This window comes from Cimex lectularius, unplaced genomic scaffold (genome assembly GCF_000648675.2).
Source record: "Cimex lectularius strain Harlan isolate CLEC.00 unplaced genomic scaffold, Clec_2.1 scaffold11, whole genome shotgun sequence".
NCBI lineage: Eukaryota > Metazoa > Arthropoda > Insecta > Hemiptera > Cimicidae > Cimex > Cimex lectularius.
Genome location: NW_019392673.1, coordinates 3,252,253 through 3,277,728, shown reverse-complemented (window position 1 = coordinate 3,277,728; position 25,476 = coordinate 3,252,253). Strand labels below are relative to the sequence as shown.

General features: G+C 34.4%; 1 protein-coding gene across 1 annotated transcript in view; it reads left to right on the top strand.

Moving 5' to 3' along the window:
• LOC112126381 overlaps nucleotides 1–25,476 on the top strand; it is a 143,807-nt gene that overhangs the window by 99,615 nt on the left and 18,716 nt on the right. The window contains exon 2 of the mRNA XM_024225373.1: nucleotides 22,362–22,527. Within this exon, the coding sequence (XP_024081141.1) occupies nucleotides 22,365–22,527 (163 nt within the window). The 5' untranslated portion in view covers nucleotides 22,362–22,364. The remainder of the gene's footprint in view (nucleotides 1–22,361; nucleotides 22,528–25,476) is intronic.

Genomic DNA, 25,476 nt, shown 5'->3' with positions numbered 1-25,476 from the left:
TAAGTAAATCAGTTATTAAAAATGAGGATTAACAAATTCCCTCCTTTTTGCCATTTTTCAAATGTCGTGTTGGATTCTCGGCGACAAATGAGATGGCCACGGAGAGCTTTACTGAAGTGTACTTCAATTTAATCAATTAAATTCACTATTCTTCGTGGTCCGCTTGACCAATTAATAACATTCAATTAATTAAGGTTTTTAAGTTGAGATAAAAAGTCAGTGTCAAGAGCGGGATTCCAGCCCACGACCTTCGGCTTGATACGCCGCTACTCTACTACTTGATGGGTTCGTTGGTTCGAATCCCGCTCGTGACACTGACATTTTATCTCAACTTAAAAACCATAATTAATTGCATGTTATTAATTGGTCAAGCGGATCACGAAAAATAGTGAATTTAATTGATTAAAATGATTTACACTTCACTAAAGCTCTCCGTTGCCATTTCATTTGTCGCCGAGAATCGAACAGATTACACATTTGAAAAATGGCAAAAAGGAGGGAACATTCAAAAGTTGGGGTTGAGATGGGAAGTTAGTGCGCTAGGGGATCGAAGTCACGATAGCTCAAGTGGTAAAGCAGCGGCGTATCTAGCCGAAGATCGTGGGTTTGAATCCCGCTCGTTACACTGACTTTTTTATCTCAACTAAAAACCATAATTAATTGTAATATATATTAATTGGTCAAGTGGACCACGAAATTAGTGAATTTAATGAATTTAAATGAAGTATACTTCACTTAAGCTTTCCGTTGCCATTTCATTTGTCGCCGAGAATCGAACAGATTACACATATGAAAAATGGCAAAAAGGAGGGAAAGTTCAAAAGTTGGGGTTGAGATGGGAAGTTGTTAGTGCGCGAGGGAATCGCAGTCACGATAGCTCAAGTGGTAGAGTAGCGGCGCATCAAGCCGAAGGTCGTGGGTTCGAATCCCCCTCGTGACACTGACTTTTTATCTCAACTTAAAAACCTTTATTAATTGAATGTTATTAATTGGTCAAGCGGACCACGAAAAATAGCGAAAGTAATCATAATATTGCACAGTTGATCTATATTTTGGAATGACCAAAAAATCTCGACTTTCGTTGGAAACACTGATCTGATCGTTATGTAATGTTTGATAGGCCATCTAGATAAGAGATTTCGTTTAAGCAGGCCGATCGTGAAACCGTGATCCTACACGGTGTGTGAGCGTTGTTGCATAAACTCGTAATTTTGCTCAAATTGAAATTTTAGGATCATGAAATCTTTTACAAATATGTTCTATGAACTTATTATGTACAATATTTATTTCAGATATATAAACAATTACATTGTTTTGATTTTTCAATACAACAAAATACGGCGTAAGTTTAAATGTAAAATTTCTTTTACAAGTATTTATGTTTTAAATGTTAACATGTAATTCATGGACAATTTAATAAGACATTATTATTTTTTCTCGTGTTTTCATGAAATAGCATTAAACGTAAACAAAAGAACTACTTTATTTTAAGTTTTTGGAAAAATTATAACATTATATTGAAAAATTAGCTGTAAAACAATTTATATATACACATACCAAAACCGAATTTACGACCACTCGACATTTTAGAGCATCTGACACAAAAATTTCCCAGTAACGCTGGCCCAAAACAACAAGTTGATCAATCTCTTCTCCGAAAGCACAGACATTCTGAAGGAAATTTATAAATCGGCTTAAATATTACCAGCTTATGTCATAAGGCAATTCTTGCGAGAACATTGCCTCCACTGCTTTTTCGTGCATTTGAATAAGCTACGTCCATGAAAGAGATAAACATGAAGATAAGATTTATTTCAAATCATTTAAAATCCTCCATATTTTGTAAGAGGATCATCGAAGGATATGCTTTCCTAGTCAGACAGCCTTTTTGGAATAAAAATTATAATTTCAATTTTTTATTTTTTAATAGTTTTATGAATTTTGTATGTAATGCGTATTCTTTTGTTCGGTGGGGAGGGGAAATGTTGCGTGAAAAAAGTGCCAGGGGCGACGGTGGGAATCGAACTCACGACCGCCGGGTTAATCACGCTGACCACACGGCTACCGCGGTCCCCTATGAAAAAACACATAAATAAACAGATAAAGACTAGCTTATGAACATAGAACTAGTGATATACCTGTATTAAACTAAAAACACTGCTAAACCTACCTCCAGTAGAAATATTTATATAAGGAGAAGCGAGTAAAAACTCATTTAGTTTCCACAAACAATTAAACTAGATGGGAACTTTGAACACACAACATTAATTAATAAAATCAGGCACCCATTCTTAAAAATAAAGACTGAATACTTGACCCACACTTAATGACACTCTTTCCTAAACTTCCTCTCTTCCGAAAAAGTCTCACCAGACTACAAAGACGAAGAAGAATTCAGGAGAGCATCAGATACAATGATATGGTATACAAATGGCCCCAAAACAAATGAAGGAACCGTTTCAGGCGATTTTTGTTCAATTCCAAAACATGAGCAATCAAACTCATTAGGGAAGTCTTTCGGTCTCGGTCTTTCAAGTTGAAACACATGCCACAGCGCATGCGTCTTAGAAAATTTTAAAATACGTTACACTGGTAAAAATTCTTCATAAGATCGGTTAGCCAAACAGTTATTTAAGAATTATCATGTAAAAACAGCATATTAAAAGTAGGCAGTGAATTCATTCAAAATCTTCAAATACTGGGCAACAAGACAACCTGATGTTATATTGGGTACCAGGGAATTATAGGTAACAAAAAAGCAGGCATGCTGCAAGAGGAGGATCTGCAAGACCATACATTGATGTTGAAACTATACTTAATATAAAAAACAAAAAACAGAATCCTTCATCACAGAATGGATCCAAAAAAGGTAAAATAAGACATGGAAAAACTCTAGAAGTGCTATTTGCAATAACTTATGTTTAAACAACCCTCACCAAGACTGGCAAACCCATTGCTACTTTCTAGAGAAGAAACAAGACTACTAGCCGATCACTGGCATCTGAGAAAACATCTGCAGAACAAGGGAATATTCAAAGTTGACGCCATTTGTAGGTTTTGCATTGAAGAAGAAAAACGTCACCCATATCATCTTCGAATATGAAGCAACTGCGCAAAGAAGAGGTAACCTGAGATACAAAAAAGACCAAAAAAAATCTATAAACAAAACTGGCTATAAAACTAGAAAATGATAATTTCACAGAAGTAAACACTTAATGATCGGCTTAAGAGCTGGTGCAAGTTGGGTGGATGTTCTAACTTTCGTTAGATAAGGAAACCGTTTCAGCTGAAACATGTTAAAAGGATGGAAAAAATGACCGTTAAAGCGTATTTTTGGCACAGGGCACAGGGTGGAGAAAAATAAATTTAAAAAATAACCGGCATAAGGCCTCAGTTATGTTGACGTAAAAAACGATCTGGTACAAATTAAAGACCGAAGTATGAAATGAAATGCACCAAAAAAGATAATAAAATTCTTGTAAGGCTATCAATATAATTATGATAACGGAATTTCTTCTATGTCAATCAATTTGTCTTTGATTTCAAAGTAGTCATATACAATTCAACGCATTTTGTGTTGGAAATTCGAGTTGAGGCAATCCGTGCAACAACGCGACCATCGGAGGGATAAAAATTTTCGATGTGGTTTCTGGAAAATTCAGTATAAAAATTAAGGCTGTAAAAAAAAGGAGTTAAAATACAAAACATAAATATCGCATTTATTATATTTATAATAAATATATTTATTATTAACACATACATATAAATATATTGATAGTTAATGTATCGTGATTTAGTTTTAAAGGAATTTATTAATGTTGTCAATTTACTTTTATCTGTTTACGGTAGTTAGCTGCTATGCTATTTTACACATCTAATATAAATGTGATAGATTATAATTACCAAAACCATTTTCTGCCGCAGGGGCTGCATTTTTTGATGTGCCTAATATTTTCAAAAAAGGTATCACTAAAAAAAATTTTCATTTGTATCGGTAATCTAACGTAGTTTACAATTGTTAGTCAGTTAAATTTTTATTAACATAGACTTAAACTATTAAAAGAATCACATTAGATAATTGTGGTCAATGGTTCCACACATTGGATCATTATTAAGCTTAATTCTTTCCGATGATACTATCTTAACAATAATTTAAGAATATTGATCTTGTTTTGTTTAACGCTTGTCCGATACAGTGGTCCGCATTAATTTTTCTCATACAGATGTTTTCGCTTATGAAAAAAATGTAGTCAATTCCAGGCCCGCACATAAAACAACAAGGGTAGGTTTTAATTAATTTTTATATAAATTGCTCTTTTGGGATGTTAAGTTTTTATTTTTTCAATTTTTCCATCTGTGTATTCAGTAGTAATAATTGACCGTATTAATTACTTCAATTAATTATACTTTTTAGATAAGGTTTGGTCGAGATGAAAATTCAGTGTCACGATGAAGAGTTGGTGTCCGAATGGATGAAAATTGCGATAGTTCAAGTGGCTACAGCAGTGGCGCATTTAGCCGAAGGTCGTGGGTTCGAATTCTCCGCAATGGAGACCTGTTTTTTCATCTTAACCATGACCTTAGATAGGAGTTCAAACCTGAGACTGTATAATAACGAATAGTTTCTTAAAATTAAAAACAAAAATGTTGGTGGAAATAAGTTTTTTTGTTTATATTAAGAATACTATATATTTTCATATATAGTTAGGTTGAATGTTCATACAAAAATGGTTACAAAAATATTTTAATAATTTTTAAAAATGGTTTAATATAGCATTACGCTTTTAAAAGGAAGACGTAGAGAATTTTAATTTTGTAACTAGTTACTATAAATAGATTATTGTTTCTGTTGCTGAACTAATGAACGTTTACATAAATTCACTAATTTCGTGGTCCGCTTGACCAATTAAATCATTACAATTAATTAAGGTTTTTAGTTGACATGAAAAAAGCTAATGGCACGAGCGGGATTCGAACCCACGATCTTCGGCTAGATACGCCGCTGCTCTACCACTTGAGCTTTCGTGACCTCGATCCACTCGGACATCAACTTCCTATCTCAACGCCACCTTATGAGTTTTCCCTCCTTTTTACCATTTTTCAAACTGAAAACTCATAAGGTGGGGTTGAGATAGGACGTTGATGTCCCAGTGGAAGGTTACGAAAGCTCAAGTGGAAGAGCAGCGGCGTATCTAGCCGAAGATCGTGGGTTCGAATCCCGCTCGTGCCATTAGCTTTTTTCATCTCAACTAAAAACCTTAATTAATTGTAATGATTTAATTGGTCAAGCGGACCACGAAATTAGTGAATTTAAAGAATTAATATGAAGTACACTTCACTAAAGCTCTCCGTGGTCATTTTAGTTGTCGTTGAGAATCCAAACCGATTACACGACATTTGAAAAATGGCAAATAGGAGGTAAAACTCATAAGGTGGCATTGAGATAGGAAGTTGATGTCCGAGTGGATCGAGGTCACGATAGTTCAAGTGGTAGAGCAGCGGCGTATCTAGCCGAAGTTCGTGGGTTCAAATCCCGCTCGTGCCATTAGCTTTTTTTCATCTCAACTAAAAACCTTAACTAGTTTACATAAATATTTACTTTTCGATTAGCACTCGTTATAACGTTTATGGCTGCGTTTCGATTAAAATATCGTTTAATAAAGCGGAAATTTTTTTATGGTTATTTTCTGATATTTATTCGGTTGATGTACAAAAACGTAATGTGATTATCAATTAGTATCAATTTAATACTGTAAATGTGAAATTAATTAACTAAATATTAAATTACTCAATCAATAATACATACTTTTTCTGAAATAAAGCTCGCTCAAGTGGTAGAGCCGCAGGGTATTTAGCCGAAAGTCGTGGGTTCGAATCCGGCCTGTGACAAAAATTTACATTTCAAAAAAATTGTGTGTAATTAACTGAGTAATTATATAACTAAGCATAAGCTAATACAAATAATTAAAAAGTTAGTATAAATATTAAATATTAAATTCATGTTAAATAGAAATTTTTTCTGAAGTAGAATATTTAGAATTGGGAAAAAGAAAACACTAAAACCACACTTATATCAAAATTTGATATGGATTTAATCCAATATTTGTCAAATTTATTATTTTATAATTGATTCTTAAGCATGGATACAATTTTTAACCTTTTTAAAAGACAATTGGTGAGAAGTTTATTATTGAGAATGACCATCCAGGACAAAACTGAGTTATAAAATGATGCGGAAGGGACGGTCAAGGAGGCCAGTAATGAAGAACGTGCCAAGTGTTATTGAGATCCTGTGGAAGACAACGGACCGGGGCGGCCTCGCTCACAAACCGAAATGCTTGACACCTCTTAAGAACCGGAAAGCTTTTTGATAGAAAAAGCACCCCCTCACCCTCGACGATTAATCTAAACTGCCCACGCCTCTCCAGCTCGGAAATGAAAATGCCCTTTACCCCTCTTTTTATAGCGAGAGAGTGGTAAAATGGTTGAAAATCCATTTAGAAAATGTTTTTAAAAAACCGTCTATTTTATTAACTTTGTTGCCAAAATAACGAGAAAACAAAAATAAAATTCTTTTAAAACTACCTGACACGTAAGTTAAGTCGAGAAATCGTGTAATAACTGGAAGGTAAATAGAAAAGCACAAAAATCACATGGAATTGTGATTATTCGGAGATATGTTTAAAAAAAAAGATTTTCTTTACCGTGCCAACGTTTCGATCTTTATTGAGATCCTCATCAGGGCCTGGGATTTATAAACATTGGTTAAATTTTACAAATACATGTAGAATGTGAAAAAACATCGTGTTGAGAGTGCAGATGAGATATTGATGTATTTTGTTTATATATGTTGGATTTTGAAGGGGTGGGGAAGGAAGTCGGGATAGAAAGACATTTTTATTTGAGAATTCGGCTTATTTGAGGCTTTTGAAAGGAGCCGACAATGGGAAAAAACGTGGGTAATGGTTCGGCCTGATTATCCTTTCAGTATTATACAATTCAACATGAACACCATCCACTATTATTAATAATACTACATCAAATCTATCAAAAACTGACAAACCAACATTCATTTATGGCCTATCACATAAATTAAACACATTTCCCTTTTCAGATAACTTTAAAATTGCTTTCAACAATTATAAAACGATTCACACACTTTTTTACAAAATTAAAGATCCCACACGAGTAACAAGTAAATCTTAAAACAATACACTTTTATACTTTACAAATAAATCTTAATTTACAAAATCAATTGTTTAAATTGCCCGGCACCTTACATCGATATTACATCTCAATATCTGGACAAGAGAGTAAAGCAACATATCTATGATTGAAAAAAACCCAAGCAAAATCCTACAGCATTGGCTACCCACCATTTTGAACATAAACACTATTTTGACTTCAAAATCCAAAAATATTACATACAGAACAAAACAAATATAAACGTAAATTTTTAAATGGTTTACATCTACAGAGATAAACACAGCATCAATTACAGAACAGACACATGTAAACTGTCGCAACTACGCCAATAGTATTAATCAAATTCAATATCAATAACATTCATATATCCTCACATCACACAAAACATACATTGTAACATATAAAACAATCATCACATTCCACTCATAAAATATTTCTTCATAGTCGAATTCTTCGACAATTTGACTTTCTATATTTGGTATCCCAGTTCCTTCTGACGAAAATCAGGGAATCGATTGTACTCTATGTTTGGAGCAAAAAATGCTCAGGGGAAAATTTTTGGAAAGTTCGCTATTTTTAAGATATTTGTCAATTTAGGTTTTTTCAACTTTTCACTACCTTACCACATAAAAACGCTTACAACTTCCAAAATGTTGAGACTACAACAAATCCAATTACAGCATTTGAAATAACGCTAAATTTGCTGTAAGATATTTCTTTTCAATAATCTGAATGACATAAAATGTTAGCCAATATCAGTTGGAACATGTCAAAAGTACAAAATTTAAAATTAATTAAGGTTTTTAGTTGAGATGAAAAAAACGAAATGAATCCGATTACACGGCATTTGAAAAATGGCAAAAAGGAGGGAAAACTTATAAGGTAGGGTTGAGATAGGAAGTTGATGTCCGAGTGGATCGAGGTCACGATAGCTCAAGTGGTAGAGCAGCGGCGTATCTAGCCGAAGATCATGGGTTCGAATCACGCTCGTGCCATTAGCTTTTTTCATCTCAACTAAAAACTTTAATTAATTGTAATGTATTAATTGGTCAAGCGGACCATGAAATTAGTGAATTTAAAATATTTAAAATTTTGGTCATGATTGCACGTTCTATTGTTACAAAAAAATTACCTACAACTTGTCAAATTTCACAAAACCTTCTTCATCTAATACGCTTTACGTTGGCATATCCAGGTTTTTAAATAACGTTCTAGTAGAGTTGAAAATAACAATTGAAAGTTCGAAAACGTGAGCTAAGGTAAATTTGAAGGGGGGGGGGTAGAAATTCAGAATGTAAGTTATGCATTCGAGAAGAGGGAAACACTTAGAGCATTTCCTCTGAAAAGTTCCTCCTTTGTTGTTAGGTGCTTGCTACAAGAAGAACCATTGCATTTTATTTTATGAAGCTTTCTGGTATGGTTTTTGTGAGATTACAAATGTGTCATTTTTATTTTACAAAGCGAGTTCTAATTGATTTATTTCTACCCCCCCCCCTTAAATTTACCTTAGCTCACGTTTTCGAACATTCAATTGTTATTTTTCAACTCTACTAGAACGTTATTTAAAAACCTGGATATATCAACGTAAAGCATATTAGATGAAGAAGTTTTTGTAAAATTTGACAAGTTGTAGGTATTTTTTTGTAACCTCAGTAGAACGTGCAATCATGATCAAAATTTTAAGTTTTGTAATTTTGACATGTTCCAACTGGTATTGGCTAACATTTTGTGTCATTCAGATGATTGCAAATAGAAATATCTTACAGCAAATTTAGCGTTCTTTTCAATGGTGTAATTGGATTTGTTGTATTCTCAACATTTTGGAATTTGTAAGCGTTTTTATGTGGTAAGGTAGTGAAAAGTTGAAAAAACCTAAATTGACGAATATCTTCATAATAGAGAACTTTCCAAAAATTTTCTCCTAAGCATTTTTTGCTCCAAACGAAGAGTAGAATTCATCAGAAGGAACTGAGACACTCTGTATAATCCTAAGGATCTTAGGAAATTATCTTGACAAAACTAAAAGATTAATCGAACTTGATGATCGGAGAATAAAATTAATGAAACTAAATCCATCGTCATCCCTTTATCCACCGGAATTCCACATGTATTAAAATTTATTTCTTCGGAACAACCATTCCATCCTCTCATATGGTGTGCTGCCCTGAAAAGTATGTAGACAAATGATAAACCGCGCGCGACTAAAATAACAGGAACTAAGGAAGTACAAATTACTCTTTGGTTAATTGACCAAACATCTAACTTGCATAACACTAAAAAAACTATCTTTTAAAAGTCATTTCTGAGCCTGCAATAGGGACATAAAAATGAAGTTTGGGGTTCAACAAAACAATTCATTACCTATAAAATCCAATCAATTTAATCAATATACTGCGAAAAATAATAAACCCTATTTTCTACTTTTCAAAACGTTATCCACAATGCCCCAAACATCATTTTTGTAACTTACACCATGAAACAACACAAACACGTCCACAAATATTTAAATCTCAAACCAATGCACTTGACCAAAAGGTATCTTGTGTCTACATTCGTCAAAATCTCACATATTGAAGCGATAATAGTCCAGTGATTTCTTGAGAGCTTGATGGACTCAATGTTAGGGACTTAGGGTCTGCTTGTCTGCTTGGGTAGAGGCCAAGTACTTCTAAATTTTTGGGTTTACGATGCGCAAAAGAGTCTCTGAGGCCGAGGAGCAGAGAATCTTTTCTAGCTTTCCTCCCGATTTCACAGCGAACTTCGACCGGACTTCCCTTCTTTATTTCAGGCTGAGCCAAGCTTGGTCTTCATATGAATCTTCCGGAAAGCTTCTTGAATCATCCCTTCTACTGGGTTCACCTAGGGTCGTATCCCGAATACTTGAATCGGTGTTCCTGTCCTTGGATTCCGCCTTTAGCAACGGGCATACATCAATCCTTATCGTTTCTAGGGAATGGTGTGGTTTTTCCCATAAAAGAATCCTGTAAAAAGGTGTAATCCAATAGGAAATCGATACGGAAAGAATTCAGAGTGTGTCCTAAAGGAAACGGTTTATCCATTAGGATCGATTCGTCGAGACCTCAAGAAATAAGGTTGCAAGTGGTTCTCTTACGGGTGATCAAGTTTCGCCATCGCGGGAATCGCGATACTGTATGGGCTACTAAATCACTCTTGTCTTGGATGGATGAACTCGCGCCTCCGGAATCAACGGACATCCCAGGCTGAATGATGGATCTGCTCCTGCTGACACGTCCTGGTTATACTTCTTCTAACTGTCTGTCTCCTCCTAGAACGAACGGATACGGCAGTAATAGAGGTCAGAACCCCAAAAACACTTATGACGTCAATATGCATTTTCGAGTAAGGATGTGACATGAGTTAGTTGTCTTGATTGAATAACATATATTAAGATTACCTATACTAGTAGGATAAAATAAGAACCAGGGGGAGAATGTGCACCGTTCCTTACAGTTTGCACGAACAGTTTTGTTTGCCCTCTTGTCCTTGCTTGCTGATAGTGACGGACAACTCCTACATTTTACTGCTATTAAAAATACCATACATTTAATATTTTACGTTATATCCTAAATAATCTATACCAATCAATATTAGCCAGCTATGTAAACAGAAGTAAAATGTGAGAGGGTCAGCGAGGAAGATGCATGAAAATAAAACCAATTTTTCGTCGCAGACCATGACGCCGCAAACGTTGTTCTGTCCCTTACCTAATACATACCACTGTCATAGCGTGCAATGGCAAGCGAATCTTAGTCAATGAGTCAATCTTGGAAATTTTTGTACAATTTGAGAAAAATTTTCTTATTACACATAAGCGTGTTCTCGTTGTTGCAAGTATATTACCCGAAAATATTGGTTCCAAAAGAATTGAAATCTGTGGTCTAATTTAGAGTTAGTTATGTTCTAAATTTGCCTCCCATACCAGTTTAATAAGCTGCGCAAAAATGAATATTTGCAATTTATTCTTATTCTATTAATTTCAATTAAACTATCCGATATATTCTTGTTAGTTGGATAAAACAAAATAGAAAAGTCAAACCAAAAACAAAAAAATTGTCAATCAACTGCCTTTGTGATATCCATGTGTCGGTGACTTCGAGGACTCATTCTCACAATAATATTGCGAACTTCTGTTCAAGATGGTGTCTTTCCATGGTTAAAGAGAATACAACTGGATTAAATGAAAAAAAAGAGAAAATGTGTTTGTTTAAAAAATGAGTAATCTTCATTAAATTCAGTAATTTCGTGGTCCGCTTGACCAATTACAATATTACAATTAATTAAGTTTTTTAGTTGAGATAAAAAAGTCAATGGCACGAGCGGGATTCGAACCCACGATCTTCGGCTAGATACGCCGGTGCTCTACCACTTGAGCTATCGTGACTTCTATCCACTCGGAACTAACTTGCCACTCAACCCACCTTATGAGTTTTCCCTCCTTTTTGCCATTTTTCAAATCTGTAATCGGATTGGATTCTCGGCGACAAATGAAATGGCCACGGAGAGCTTTAGTGAAGTATGCTTCATTTAAATTCATTAAATTCACTAATTTCGTGGCCCGCTTGACCAATTACANGGCGTATCTAGCCGAAGATCGTGGGTTCGAATCCCGCTCGTGCCATTGACTTTTTTATCTCAACTAAAAACCTTAATTAATAGTAATCTTCATGTTCACAGTTCTTAAGTAAATCCGTTATTAAAAATGAGGATTAACAAATTTCTTATTTTTAGATTATTTTTTAGATTTTGCTTTATCCAACAAGAATATATCGGTAATTTAAATAAAATTAATAGAATAAGAATAAATTGCAAATATCCCTATGCATTTTCCACTGTTTAGTGTAAAGTTGCAAATTGTATCGCTGTATTGAATTTTTGGAAAAAGAATCTTTTGTTGTACTTATCCAAACTTTTCAATTATGGGCAAAACCGTCTCTTGTTAGTTTTCATTTGTAAAATAAATTGTGGGTTAATATTATGCAAAATACAGTCGACGGTGGGAAGTGGGAAACAGCGTCATTATCCGGGGGGTCCGTATTAAGTAGCCAGCTTTTGTTATACATCCAGATTTCTTGCATATCCCAGGTGAAATTCACACTTGGCAGGCGAGTTAGTTTCAATCGTTTTATCGACACCCCCCCCCACCTACATCAATTATACCGGCATCCGGTATGCATGAATGAACAATTTCATGCCGACGAACGATCCTTCTCCCGTTCAATACACGTTTAAATCCAGTTTCCGATTCAGCGGGGCCCGAAAGCTTTTGTCGCTTATTTCCTTTTGACTGAGAAGCACGATTGAATTTTTTCCCAATGCATGACAATGATGGAGGCCAACGCTATATTTGAAATGCAATCGCAAAAACTCTCACGGATAGGGATTCATTTAGGAGTTACTACATTTATATAAACAAAAACAATAAACAATAATCATACAATCAAAATAAATAAATATAATCAAACAGGAAATCATTTAAAATAAAATAAATTTCTAATCCATCTCATACTTTAATTCTCATTATTTCTTTCTCTTCGTCATCCTAACTTTCATTCTCTCTCTCTCTCTCTCTCTCTCTCTCTCTCTCTCTCTCTCTCTCTCTCTCTCTATCTCACTCTCTCTCTCTTGCTCGTTAAAAGAAAGAAACGAACATCAGACCTAATTTTGTGAGGTGTTATAAATAAAATGTTCAGTTCAATTCTTTCTCCCTCCTCTCTGCCTTTTTTTATCATTTTCTTTCTTTCCCTTTATAACAAATAATACGATAACAAAACCTACCACCATCAACTTTGTGGAGTACCGAGCGCAAAAATTCAGTTGTCTGTAGTATTAAATATTAAAATATCATTGTCTCTAAAATAATCTCTTTCCCTCTCTTTTTGTTACTCTCTCTTTCTCCCTCTCCATCTATCTGTTTCTTTCTCTCTCTTCTTTCTACATTGGATATAAGAGAGTTCTAGGTGATTTAGTTGTGAATAGAATAATTCTCACCCTTAATCTTACTATATCACACATTTCTTTTTTTTTTTGGTCGTCTCCTAATTCTTCCCACTTTCATTTTTAGCTTCAAAGCTCTCTCCCTCACTTTCCCTCTCTTTTTGTTACTCTCTCTTTCTCTCACTCTCTCTCTCTCGCTCTCTCTCTGTGTTACTCTCACTCTTTCTCTCTTTCTTTCTCTCTGATACTCTCTCTTTCTCTCTGTTACTCTTTTCTCTTTCTCTCTCTCTCTTTCTCTCTGTTACTCTTTTCTCTCTCTCTATCTTTCCCTCTGTTACTCTTTTCTCTCTCTCTCTCTTTCTCTCTGTTACTCTTCTCTCTCTCTCTCTCTTTCTCTCCGTTACTCTTCTCTCTCTCTCTCTTTCTCTCTCTCTCTTTCTCTCCCTCTCAGTCACTCTCTCTCTCTCTCTCTCTCTCTCTTTCTTTCTCTCCGTTACTCTTCTCTCTCTCTCTCTTTCTCTCCCTCTCAGTCACTCTCTCTCTCTCTCTCTCTCTCTCTCTCTCTCTCTCTCTGTTACTCTCTTCTTCTATAGATAATAGATTGATATAACCTAGCGCTATCAACTTCTGTAATAACTACCCCAAAAAAGTCAGGTGTACTATAAAAAAATCCTTTTTTCTCCCTTTCTCCTACATTGTATGTAAGAGGGGTTTAGAATATCATGCACAATATTTTTTTCCTGCTACTCGTCGTTTTTTTTCATACTTTATAACTATTACATATTCCTTCAGTCTCTTTCTCTCTTTCACTATTTCTTTTCTCCCCCTCTCACTCTCTCTCTCTCTCTCTCTCTCTCTCTCTCTCTCTCTCTCTCTCTCTCTCTCTCTCTCTCTCTCTCTCTGACTGTCCTGCAATAAAAATTAAGAAAGAATTCACTTTTTATTAATTTTTAAATCCATTTGAAAATACCTGTAATTTTTGAAATATATAACTTGAAAGCTGTAATGTATAATTTGCACAAACCTAATTTTGGTAATATTATTGTACTTTGTTATTGATAATTTATAGTCTTTGTCAATAAAATAGTTCTCAGCTGTACATTTAAAATGTATGTGAAAGTGACGGATTGATCGCAATTTGTTCGAAGTCAAGAAAAAACGTGTCGCGCTGTCTGACTTGACATCGTCGATACTGTTCGCTAAAGGTAGAAAAGAATTACGGGAAAATGTTGGCCCTCGGCCATTTTTACAAAGTTTCAGGCGAGAATTTCAGAAAGCTTGGAGTGTTAGGTAAACGTTTACTAGCTTAAGATGGCCTTTGAAAGACTCATATAATAAAAAAGTCAAAAGTTATTGTTTAGCGTAGTTCAAACCTTACTTAACCCTAAAATAAATATAATCAAATGAATAATGCAGAAAATAATTGAGATTGTGTTTAAACAAGCACTTGAACATAAATGCAAAGAAAACAGAATAAAATAAGCCTATTTTTATTCATTTAATTTTTAAATGGTTAATTGATTGTTTTATTTAATTACAGTCGTATTTATCAGACTGTTAGAAGAAACCACGAGCAAACGTACCGTGTAGCTCAGGCCAAACATTTATGCAGCGTTGACAGAAACTGAGTCACCTTGACATGTCACGGATGACTTGTGACCCCATTAATAGTCAGACAGGTTTTCCTTGATAGAATTATGTCGGTCGAGTTGGATATGACATTTGATCGAAAAGGCCATGTTTTTTCATTTTTTCACACAAATATATGTATTCATTGTAAACCATTTATGTTGGAAGTCACAGAATATATGAATAGAATGGTGTGTGAATTATATTTTAAGCCAATAATAAAGGTTCAATTAGTTCAGTATTGCTGTCAATACTTTACCATTTTTAAACATTATTTTTTGTTGAAATGTTCAAAGATTAAGTACTTTTGACGTATGATTGTTTATACTATTGGCTAGATTCCTTTTAACCTAAAATATGATATACGTAGAAAAAATAGTAATATTTAACATTATGCACCTACTGTTGTGGTCTCTGATGCTTGGTACAAAATAATTAATTAAAATATATAATATTTATGCAATAACAAAATTGAAAAATAATCACATTTAATTTTTTCAACAAAAAATGTACCAAGTAAATAAATACTTTCCTTCTGCCAAACTTTTATGACGTTTGTTACAATTTTTTGTCTGTAGTTTTAAAAGAACGCTATAGCAGAAATGAGAGCAAAGCTTATATTGATTGGCAGACGTAAAAAAATTTCCAATACGAAAGTTTTTTCTTTTTACTTTTTTGCCATCATTTTTCTCCACTTCGTTTGTAAAATACCTGTTGAAACAAAAAAAAATATACCTTAAATTGTAAATGAAGGTAATTAGAAAATTAATACTCTGTCGAGTGCAGGTTCAGAATCAGATATTCAATAATACAATGTGAATGGCCCTGCTCATTGAATTTTTTATTTTTTATATAGGTACGTTTCTGTTTTTCATCTCTAAATCTTGAATTATTTACTTCTTCTTGCAAAATTTTTAACAAAATTTATTTTCCAGTGAATACGTAAGGAGGAGATATGTTATAAATTAAAATTTTGTTACTTAATAATTAACATTTTACTTTTGTCGCATTTTTCGCAGAGTCATGAGAGAGAGAAAGAGAGAGAGAGAGAGAGAGAGAGAGAGAGTGAGAGAGAGAGAGAGAGAGAGAGAGAGAGAGGGAGAAATTAATTGTTTAATGATTTATTTATTCTCGCAAAATTTGGTTTACATAAACCACTCTTACATTTAACGAGATTTACACATGTTTAGTAGAACTTATTATTTAGCACGCACAGACACTAAGTTGAGACTTGAGTTATTTTTATGTTTATAATAATTATTTTTTACATATACTTTCTATAGCTATATAATACATTTCTTTCACAAATTCACATACACACATTTTATCTCACAATAATACATCACAATCCATTTTATGGATTATCTCAAACGATTGGACTTCTTAAATTAATAAACTAAATTATCAATAAACAACTATTTGTATTTTTAGAAAAAGGTATTCTCATTAGTATTTGTCTAACAATCTTAGTCTATATTTATTTCTAAATTTACTGTGGCTTGAAAAAAATATATTTTCGTTTAATTGATTATACAGTCTTATGGATTTCAGATAGAATGAATTATGATACATCTTTGTTTTACATAAAGGAATAACTATTTTTGAATCAGAGTGCCTGCTTTCGTTTCTGAAAAATATATATTTATTATACAAACTTTCAGGTACCTTTAATCTTAAAATGCTAGACAACATACTTAATATTTTGAATTCTTGCATCTCTTTAACTTTTAATACAGATAATTTCTTATACTTTTCATACACACGATCATCAAATTTTAGATTAAGTAGATATGTATCTTAAACACATATTTGGTGTGACTTGGAGATCTTTAATGTTTTTATAATTCAGGTTCGACATTACTTGTAAGCTATAGTTTAAGTAAGGAAAAATAAATACTTTTACAATACATTTTTTTAGAGTAATAGATAAATAATTTTTAACTAAGAGAGGGAGACTTTTTAATTAAGAGATGGAGAGAGAGAGAGAGAGAGAGAGAGAGAGAGAGAGAGAGAGAGTGAGAGTGAGAGAGAGCATATTAGAACGTGAACGTGTAAAATACATATTCTGTAAGGTTGTATAGACTTTGTACCCCTTCTACAAGTTGAATGTAAGTCCCAATTCGATTAAGATTCATCTCATTTTTTTAAAAAATTGGATAAAAACTCGTACTCATTCGGATAGTAAATTTTGTACGGCAACTCTTTCTTCACATAATGGGCCCCGCGTAGGCCTTTTTCAGTTAACACGATGCCCTTTTGTTAAACGGGTGTGGCTAATCCCTTTCACGTTTTACTTGTTTAAAACCATACAATGAAATCATAATAATTTTATAATAAATTATGAAAACAATGGTCGCCTGGAAAAATAAAACGGAGAATTTAATCAAAAATTTAATCTAAATTATTTTACAGACATAAGTGCTATTTAAATATAACGCCCACCATTGTGTTAACAATTAAATATTAAATACAATTAATTCTTGTTGGTTTTGTTTGTCTTTTCACGATTTGTTAAAAAGGAAATTTTAAATTAAACTTGTTTTTTGCCAACCAGTATCGATTTATTAAATTCTCATCAGGGCTATAACTGAATATTACATTCAAGGTGATTTAAATAATATTTAGACTTTAATATTTTGCTTGTATTCAAAAGAATTAATAAGTTATAAATTCCAAGTTTTATTTAATAACGTTCGGCCATAATCTAGCATTTAACCACAGTTTATTTTGTTGTTAAAATTAGCTAGGAAAAAAGTATGCAAACTTTTTATGGAAGAGCCTGGTTAATGACTACACACCGTTTTTTCAGTTTCGACTTCCTTTGTAAATTAGATTTTCCCATGTAGAAAATTGTAGAAATTTGTAATTACCTTACATAGTTGTTAAAAAAAAGTAAGTTTCATTTATTTATTTTAAAATAACAAATCGTGGAAAGACATAAAAAAACAAGAAAGAACTATTTGACTCCATTCCACACCATTACATACTTCACAGATAAATAAAATTTAAATGTTTGTTACTCAGTTCGCCCTTTGATTTACCTTAGGAAGGATCCTAAACAAAAGAATTAATGTAAATCTACAATGTACAACATAAAATTTTATATTCGGGGTCAATTTTAATGACACCAGTATAGTCTGAACATGAAGATAATAGCGATTCTTTAAAATCCCACGGCGGTCTTTAGCATAAACGAGGACTTTGTTTAAGATATATCGAAATTCCTGATCATAAATTACATTAATTAATAGGGAGCATAAAACAAGGAAATTTTCAATGAAAAATTCCACGTTTGCCAATAATAATCATATCGCGGTGAACAATGTTTAAGCTTAACGTGCGAGGTGAAAAAATTCTGCGACAAACCAAGCCAATTTCTTGCAAAATTATTGTAATATTAAGGTATCTTCGGTTTAAAAAAAATAAAAGTTGGATACACGTCCTTGGTAAGGAAGTAAGGTTGAAGGTGGCTGTAAATGGTTTCAAGTATAACCACGAGTACTAATATATTTTTCAGGAAAGGTGAAGTGTTAAAAGAGGTTAGTCGCCATATACGCATGGTGAAGGTAAAAGGAGACTAAAGTGTGGTCCCGTGTGAACTTAATTCACAGCAATCTGCTGACGGGGTAAAACACTTGCCAATATTTTTTAAAAGCAATTGTGATACGATGTTTCACTAAAAAATTCGCTTGTGATAAAAAATAAGTTTTTGCAAAATCCTGATACGAGTTACAATGAACATAGTAGTATGATAATAATGGTAGTATTATGATAGTAAACAGAAAGATTTTTGAGTTGGTGCCATATGAAAAAATATTGCTGTGCGTTTTTGAATAACAAAAGGGTTTTTCATTTCGATTTTGTTCTGGATAGCAACTTTGAAATCTATTTTTTATTACATTTATTTGATATTTACAACTACAAATATTGTATTAGGTAAATATGTTCATATCAGTTGAATTTGTCATTTGAGTCTCTTGTAGGAGCAGTTGCCCAGTGGCAACACCCTTTACACTTAAATTTTTTAAATCTTCTCTCAGTGAGAAAATCTCGGGGCCACATTCGCTTCGATCGTTTTGAAGGATTTTCGGGTAGGGTTGGAAGTGATAAATGTCGTAAATGGTTTATGTGTGTGTTCATAGATTGATGGAATTTTTTTAGCGGGTTTTGATGAGTTCATATACAAACGGAAAGTGTAGGTCGTTAAGAATAGTGTAATTTGAAACATAAAAATGAGCATTTATGATTTGACAGAATTTTAGATTTGTTTGATTGGAAACGTAGGGAATTGGAATCCTTCGGTTAGCCATACTTCACAACCTTACGCCCAGAGATGTCTAATCGTTGTGTTGTAAATTGGAAGTTTGTTTTCAATGTCTAATTTTGATTGTGAGTAAATTTATAACTTTTTTATAATTTATAACGTCGGTTTGCTTGCTGTCTTTTCAGACTTCTGTGGGAATTCCAAGTAAGTCGTTTATCCATGAAAAGTGCAAGATAACGCACTAGGTCAGTGATTAGTCAATGGGTTTCCATTTATACTTATTGCAGGACAGATGTTTTTAAGTAAGGTAAAATTTATCTGTACGCTTTTCGTTATCTTCATTCTCCACTTTGTGAGCGATACTGTTCATTCATTGTAAGTGTTAAGTTTGTATTGTAAGGATCGCTATATCTTCAGTTGAAATGTTAGTATGTTTAGAAATATCTGCAATGTTTATTGAAAATAGAAATGAGCCAAGCCTGCTTCCCTCAGGAACATCCGCCTTAATGCGTATATAAGGCCAAAATTCAGTTCCTTGACTGACTCGGCAAAATCGGTCCGTCAGATAAGATCTCAATTCCAGACCCGATCGAAGGCCTCTTCTAAAATTTTGAATAATGCTATAAAAACTAAATGCGAGAAATTTTCACAAAATTCAAGAATCCATGCAGTACACAGCAGACTCGACCTAGCATCCTTATTTCATTACTGGTTTCCATCTATTTCCACATTTTTCAATAGAAAAAATCCATCATATCGTGAAAAATTGTGAAAAAGTTCCAGCCATACAAAGAAGTGGTAGAACGGAGGAACTGGGGCAACTGAGGAGAAATGGTAATGACAGTGGATATAAATGAGCAATATTTTGAATATCCAGTTTCTCGTATTGTTTGGTTGTTTGATTTGAATATAGCTAGGCGTCTAATTTAACTTCCATGACCATTCATTAGTTTATATGTTGGCATGCATTTCGGGGCTCATCAGACTTTTTGAAATTCCAACTTTACTATACTACTACATACAAAAGTTAATTTTGAACTCCAGAAAGGTCTAGCTCTGGAGTCCCTAACCCTTAGCCAGAAAAATCTTAAATATCACCTTTATGCCATAGTATTTTTTTAAACTGTTATTTATGTTGAACAACACATTGAGTTAAAATTTATGATTTCAGAAATTTCTCTTTAGACGAATTTAAATTTCAAACAGAGCTTTAAAAAGTTAATCTCCAAGTCAGATAGTTTCTCAACAAATCTACAATCGTTTATCAAGTTTTCGTCAGTGTTCAAAGGTTTGCAACATTCCTACAATTAGAAATAACGTCGGTTATAAATCGACAATTTATTTTCTCTGCAGTATTTTGAGTACGGTTTACTGATTTTTATAAGCTCAAATCTGCATGTACACATGTAAAGAATTGATCCTATCACATCTCTCACAGTTCAGCGACAATCCCATGTTTTGCAAGTTCAATAAATTACCGACAGTCCTCTATAATCACCCACCCAGGGTGTTGGAGTCAGGGGTCAAACCTCGGTCTGATCCGCTCATGCAGTGAGGTTGGCCTCCAGGGGCTATCACAGCGAGGCCTTTTATGCCCCCAGCTCAATCAGCCTCCAAATCCAAACCTAATTATACTAGCTCACTCTTAAATATATTATTTTCTATTTACACGCTATTACTCAGCGTGATGGAATACTCGATATTCACACATATTTTATAATGAATCTGGGTCGACGGGGTACTTACTATTCCGTCATCGGCGGTCCCATACTAAAAAGTCTAGCTAATAACTTATTCAGTTTCAATACTCACAAAGAAACAGAAGACGAGATCGAAGTCACGATAGCTCAAGTGGTAGAAGAGCGGCGTATTTAGCCGAAGGTGTGGGTTCAAATCCCGCTCGTGACACTGGCCTTACATAAAAAGAATAATTAATTGAAAGAATTAACTTGGTTAATGGACTACTAAAACATAAATGGGTTATACATACAATAAAACAGTCCAATTTCCTGCAAAACTCGGAAGAGTGAACAACCCAAATTATCGCTGCCGTGCTCAAGCACACTTCTCATATCTGCTGGCATTCCTAAACGCACTTTATATGGATAAAGTAAGTGTCCATGTGCCAACCTTGCATGTGCTATACCTAATCGGGTGAGCATGATCCGTTTTCTACGTGTCAGATCCTCCGAGGACCACCTATCATCTTATTACGTATTATCATCTACGTGAGAGTTTCTCTCCGGCCTACAGACACTGCCACTTTATAAAATAATATTTATAAAACTTATTTAGCTGCAGTAGTTAAATCGGGAGGTTGGGAGTCCCTAGTCCGCCTTTTCGTTACCCTCCAGACGCATGTGTCCGGCCAACATCTACCGTTTTGCCGAGACACTCCAGTCCATGGTTTCTTGACAATAAAACCTACGACGGAGAACCTGTCACGGACAACAGTAACAGCGCTGAGGGAGACGGTGCAGATTATGTAGCTGACAACCACGAAGTTGATGCACCCTCGCCGTCTGTAGAAACGAACAGAAAACCGAAGTACCTCGATCTAAGTACAAAGAACTTGGCTCGATAAATGTGTAATGGAGTAGTCGTCCCGGACAAGTACTGCTGGAAAGACTCGGGGGATGTAAAGTTATATATATATCTTATAATATATAAAATATATAGTTTTATAATTGTGATGGATTTACTCTATTGGGCGTGACGATGACAACATAAATAGAATTGAAAACTTAGCTAAAACCCGACTCTAGGTTTGCTCAGTAAAAAACAAAACAGTAAATAAATAAATTCAAACCTCACCTCACAACAATTTATAATTTAACAAATTTACATTTAGAACTAGGAATGCTATTCATAAAATTTCAAATATGTTTTTTAGATTTCAAATAAAGTTGGGTAATGAATAGTAGTAAAAATTATTATTGCAATCGTAAAAGATTTTTGTTTCTTCTCTATCTTTTTTACTTTATTCGATGTTGGTACATTATCAGAAGATAATAAAACTTTAATATTCTAATTTTATGAAGTTTAACCGGACGAGATCGGTCGAGCTTTAAACCGTTTTCCATTGATAAATATTTGCAGAGATAAAACTCTTACTTCTCAAAGGTTTTCCACTTTTAAAAGTAATAAAGTTATCTTCAATCAAGTAGCTTTGCTTTTTGATTTTTTTCCTTTTGTTCGATCGAAATGTTTCAAACAGTTTAACTAATTTTTACAATTTAAATGTTTGCGATTTATTTTTGTAAAATGTATAAAAAACTTTTGTTTATAAGTATTATTTCTTTTTTAGGATATGCTATCGGTAGTGGTTTTCATCCTGATCGGCACCTGCCAAGGGCTCCCGTGCAAATTCAACCCGATGTGTTCCTGCAAAATGGGCCCGACTTCCCAATACGAGAACAAGACGACCATCACTGACATCTCATGCGCTGGCGTGCCGTTTTCCAGGCTTCCCGGTGAGTCGAGCTGTTGAACCGGATGAAAATCGCTGGCTGGATTTGTCTCCTTTCATCTCCCGTTTCCTGTTCATGCGTGAAGGCGATCCCCATAGCGAAAAACGCCGTTCCGACCGGGTTGCAATTAGGCCGACTGTGAAAGTTTGATATTGCCCTTATCTCTGTTTTTTCCGGCCAGTTTTCTGGTCAGAGGCGTGTTTTGCTGAGCGTAAAAACGGACAAAGGGGAAATCGGGGCGAAATCAGTTTTTTTGTTATGATATTCACACATACTTTGTCGCTTACGAATAAAGCTTAGACTTCAAAATAAATTCGCGTACCATTCAGTTAAAGTTAATCGTTTGTATTCAATTCAATCTGCACCTATCAGATGGGATATTGTATATATGATACAATTTATAATTTTTTTCTTACGTATGTACTCGGCATTTAAATACAAACTCTGAAGATAAAGTAAATGAATATTGATTGAATTGGAAAATTTGAATAAAGCGTACATGTAGAGATGAATTTCAGACGCGCATTTATATTGTAAATAAAATAGTTTATTATTTTACGTAATGCAAATTGTAATAAATAGGTTTCATTATTGTATTATATCACACAAGTTTGCAAAATTTTTTCCAACTTTATTATTACTTTCGAATTCCAAACATAGGGAAGTCTTAATTTCATGCGGGAAGCCGAAAAATTTTTTATCCTCAAGAATCAAAATTTCAACTCGCATTTTGCGTCTCATACCTCTCTGAACAAATTTGGTTCCGTGTCTGTCTGTGGCAATTTCTTGTAACTGGTAAAACTCCAAATCCATGAAACTAATTTTGATAAAAATTTTGGAAGTAACACGGGCTGGTTTTTGGATGTTGCCCTATGAATTTCATCAAATCAGACAATAGCAGCGCCTTCACATACGCAGACGTAAAATCCGATACTCGGCTGAATTTTCGAAACCACTGGTCGGATTCTTATGAAATTTACAGAGATTAGGCAGCTTGCTTGGTAGATTATCGCATACGAATTTAATTCCAAACGGATCCTCATGCGCGTGCACAAAAAGCAAGGAAGCTATACTGCCCACGGACTTGGTTGACTTTTTAATTTTTAAATTTTAACTATTTTTTACAGTTTTAAAGGTTTCTATAATATAAGGCTTTAAAACATAAAATATACAGTGACATACGGTCGCTTACTTTTGAGCCAAAGCCCGCGTATGTACCCGGCTTGCAGAAAAAGGGTGCTCAACGTGTCCTCACATAACTGACAAATATTCCTTGGATGTGTCACTCCCTCATCATAGGGAGCTGGAAAGCCTGCCAAATTAAGAATTGTGTTCGAGGGTTTTCTATTCTGATTGTTGAAGGAAACTTAGAAAATTCTGTATATATAGATTCTTTGTTTTTTTGCAGGTAAATCTTATTGTTGTATATATAGTATGTTTAGTGATAGATGTTTCGTAAAAATTTATTTATATGCTTGAATTTAGAGTAGTATAAGAGTGGCGATGGTAAATTGCCAAGTCCCCCATCAACCTTACATCAGACTATGTACTGTGAGTTGTCAATATGTGCTCAAGGGTGATGGAGGAATATCTAGTACTCCATTACCTTACTTGAGTGAATGGTGTGTAAATAAGAGGAAAATTATTTAAGAATCAGTGATAGTGCGAGTGTGTTAGGTCGAAACCGCATGCGTTTGGGGTGAAAATGACCTTCAACGGTCGTACACACTAGGTCTGACCCCCAGTCCATGAAAACACCGAAGTGGGTTATTCTCGCCGCTTGCCACTTTTCGTAGGCTCGGTTCTGCTCCTATAAGTGCACATACGGGCAGAATTGAGACTATATAAATTAAAAACAAAAAATATCAGAATAACAAATACAAACTCACATAAAATCATAAACTGTAAAAAACACGATAGTCTGTTTAGCATTGAGATAAGCCCCTTATATCACGCTAATGCATACATTCTTTTCATGAATAACACATATCACAATAGGTACAACTGTTACGGTCGAAACTTCGGCCGACAACAGTTGGTCCCGTCGCTCGGTGGAGAAGGGGGTGGGTGAAGGAGAGAGGTAGGGAATTGTTGAGCGCCACGGTATTTTTGGGGAGGGTAAATACCGAAACCCTAAGAGAAGAAAAGAAATAGACGTAAAGGAAGGAATAAGAGAAAAAAATGAAACCAAAGGGAAAAAAAACTAACGGAGTTTGGAATTGAACCCACAACTTTCGAGACCCAAGTCGGCGATCGTAACCACCAAAGGCGCCGACTGAGCCTCGCCGCATCCAGCCGGCTCACCGCCTTGCGTCAGGGATCGCCACGAAACCCGGGGCCCAAATCCATCCTCCGGACAGATAGAGATAGAGATAGAGAAAGATAATTAACAATAACATTAATCGCCGGTGTCTTACCTGTGCCTCCCACAACGGGTGAAGTGAACAAAAAAAAAAAAAAAAAAAAAAAAAAANAAAACTAGACCATTTGGCCTCCGCCAAATAAAAGGTTTACAACAAACATCAAAAGACCGCTTGACTTTATACTATATTAAACTAAAAACTCTTACATCGGAAATAATCTTATAAATAAATGACAATTAAACTACTTAGCAACTAAATCTCAACTCTATAACCTAAAATGTCTCACTACTTAATAAAACAAAAACCTTAAACCTAGCGTAACAATTTTGTCTTATAACTAAACTTAATCTAACAAGAGGTATTAATCAAATTAAAAAAAAGTCAATCGGCCGTTTCGGCGAACTCACGTCGGGGCCCTGGCGCAGCGTGGTCCTCATCCGGGAGCAGCCTCAGTCGGGGGAAAATGATCCGTCCTCGTAGCACCACAAATCCTCTTCCGAGTTCTCTTCCCCATCACTCTGACCAGGGGAAGATGCCAGGTTAATGAAGACGAACAATCCGCAGCAGCATGATTTCCCCTTTTCTTTGG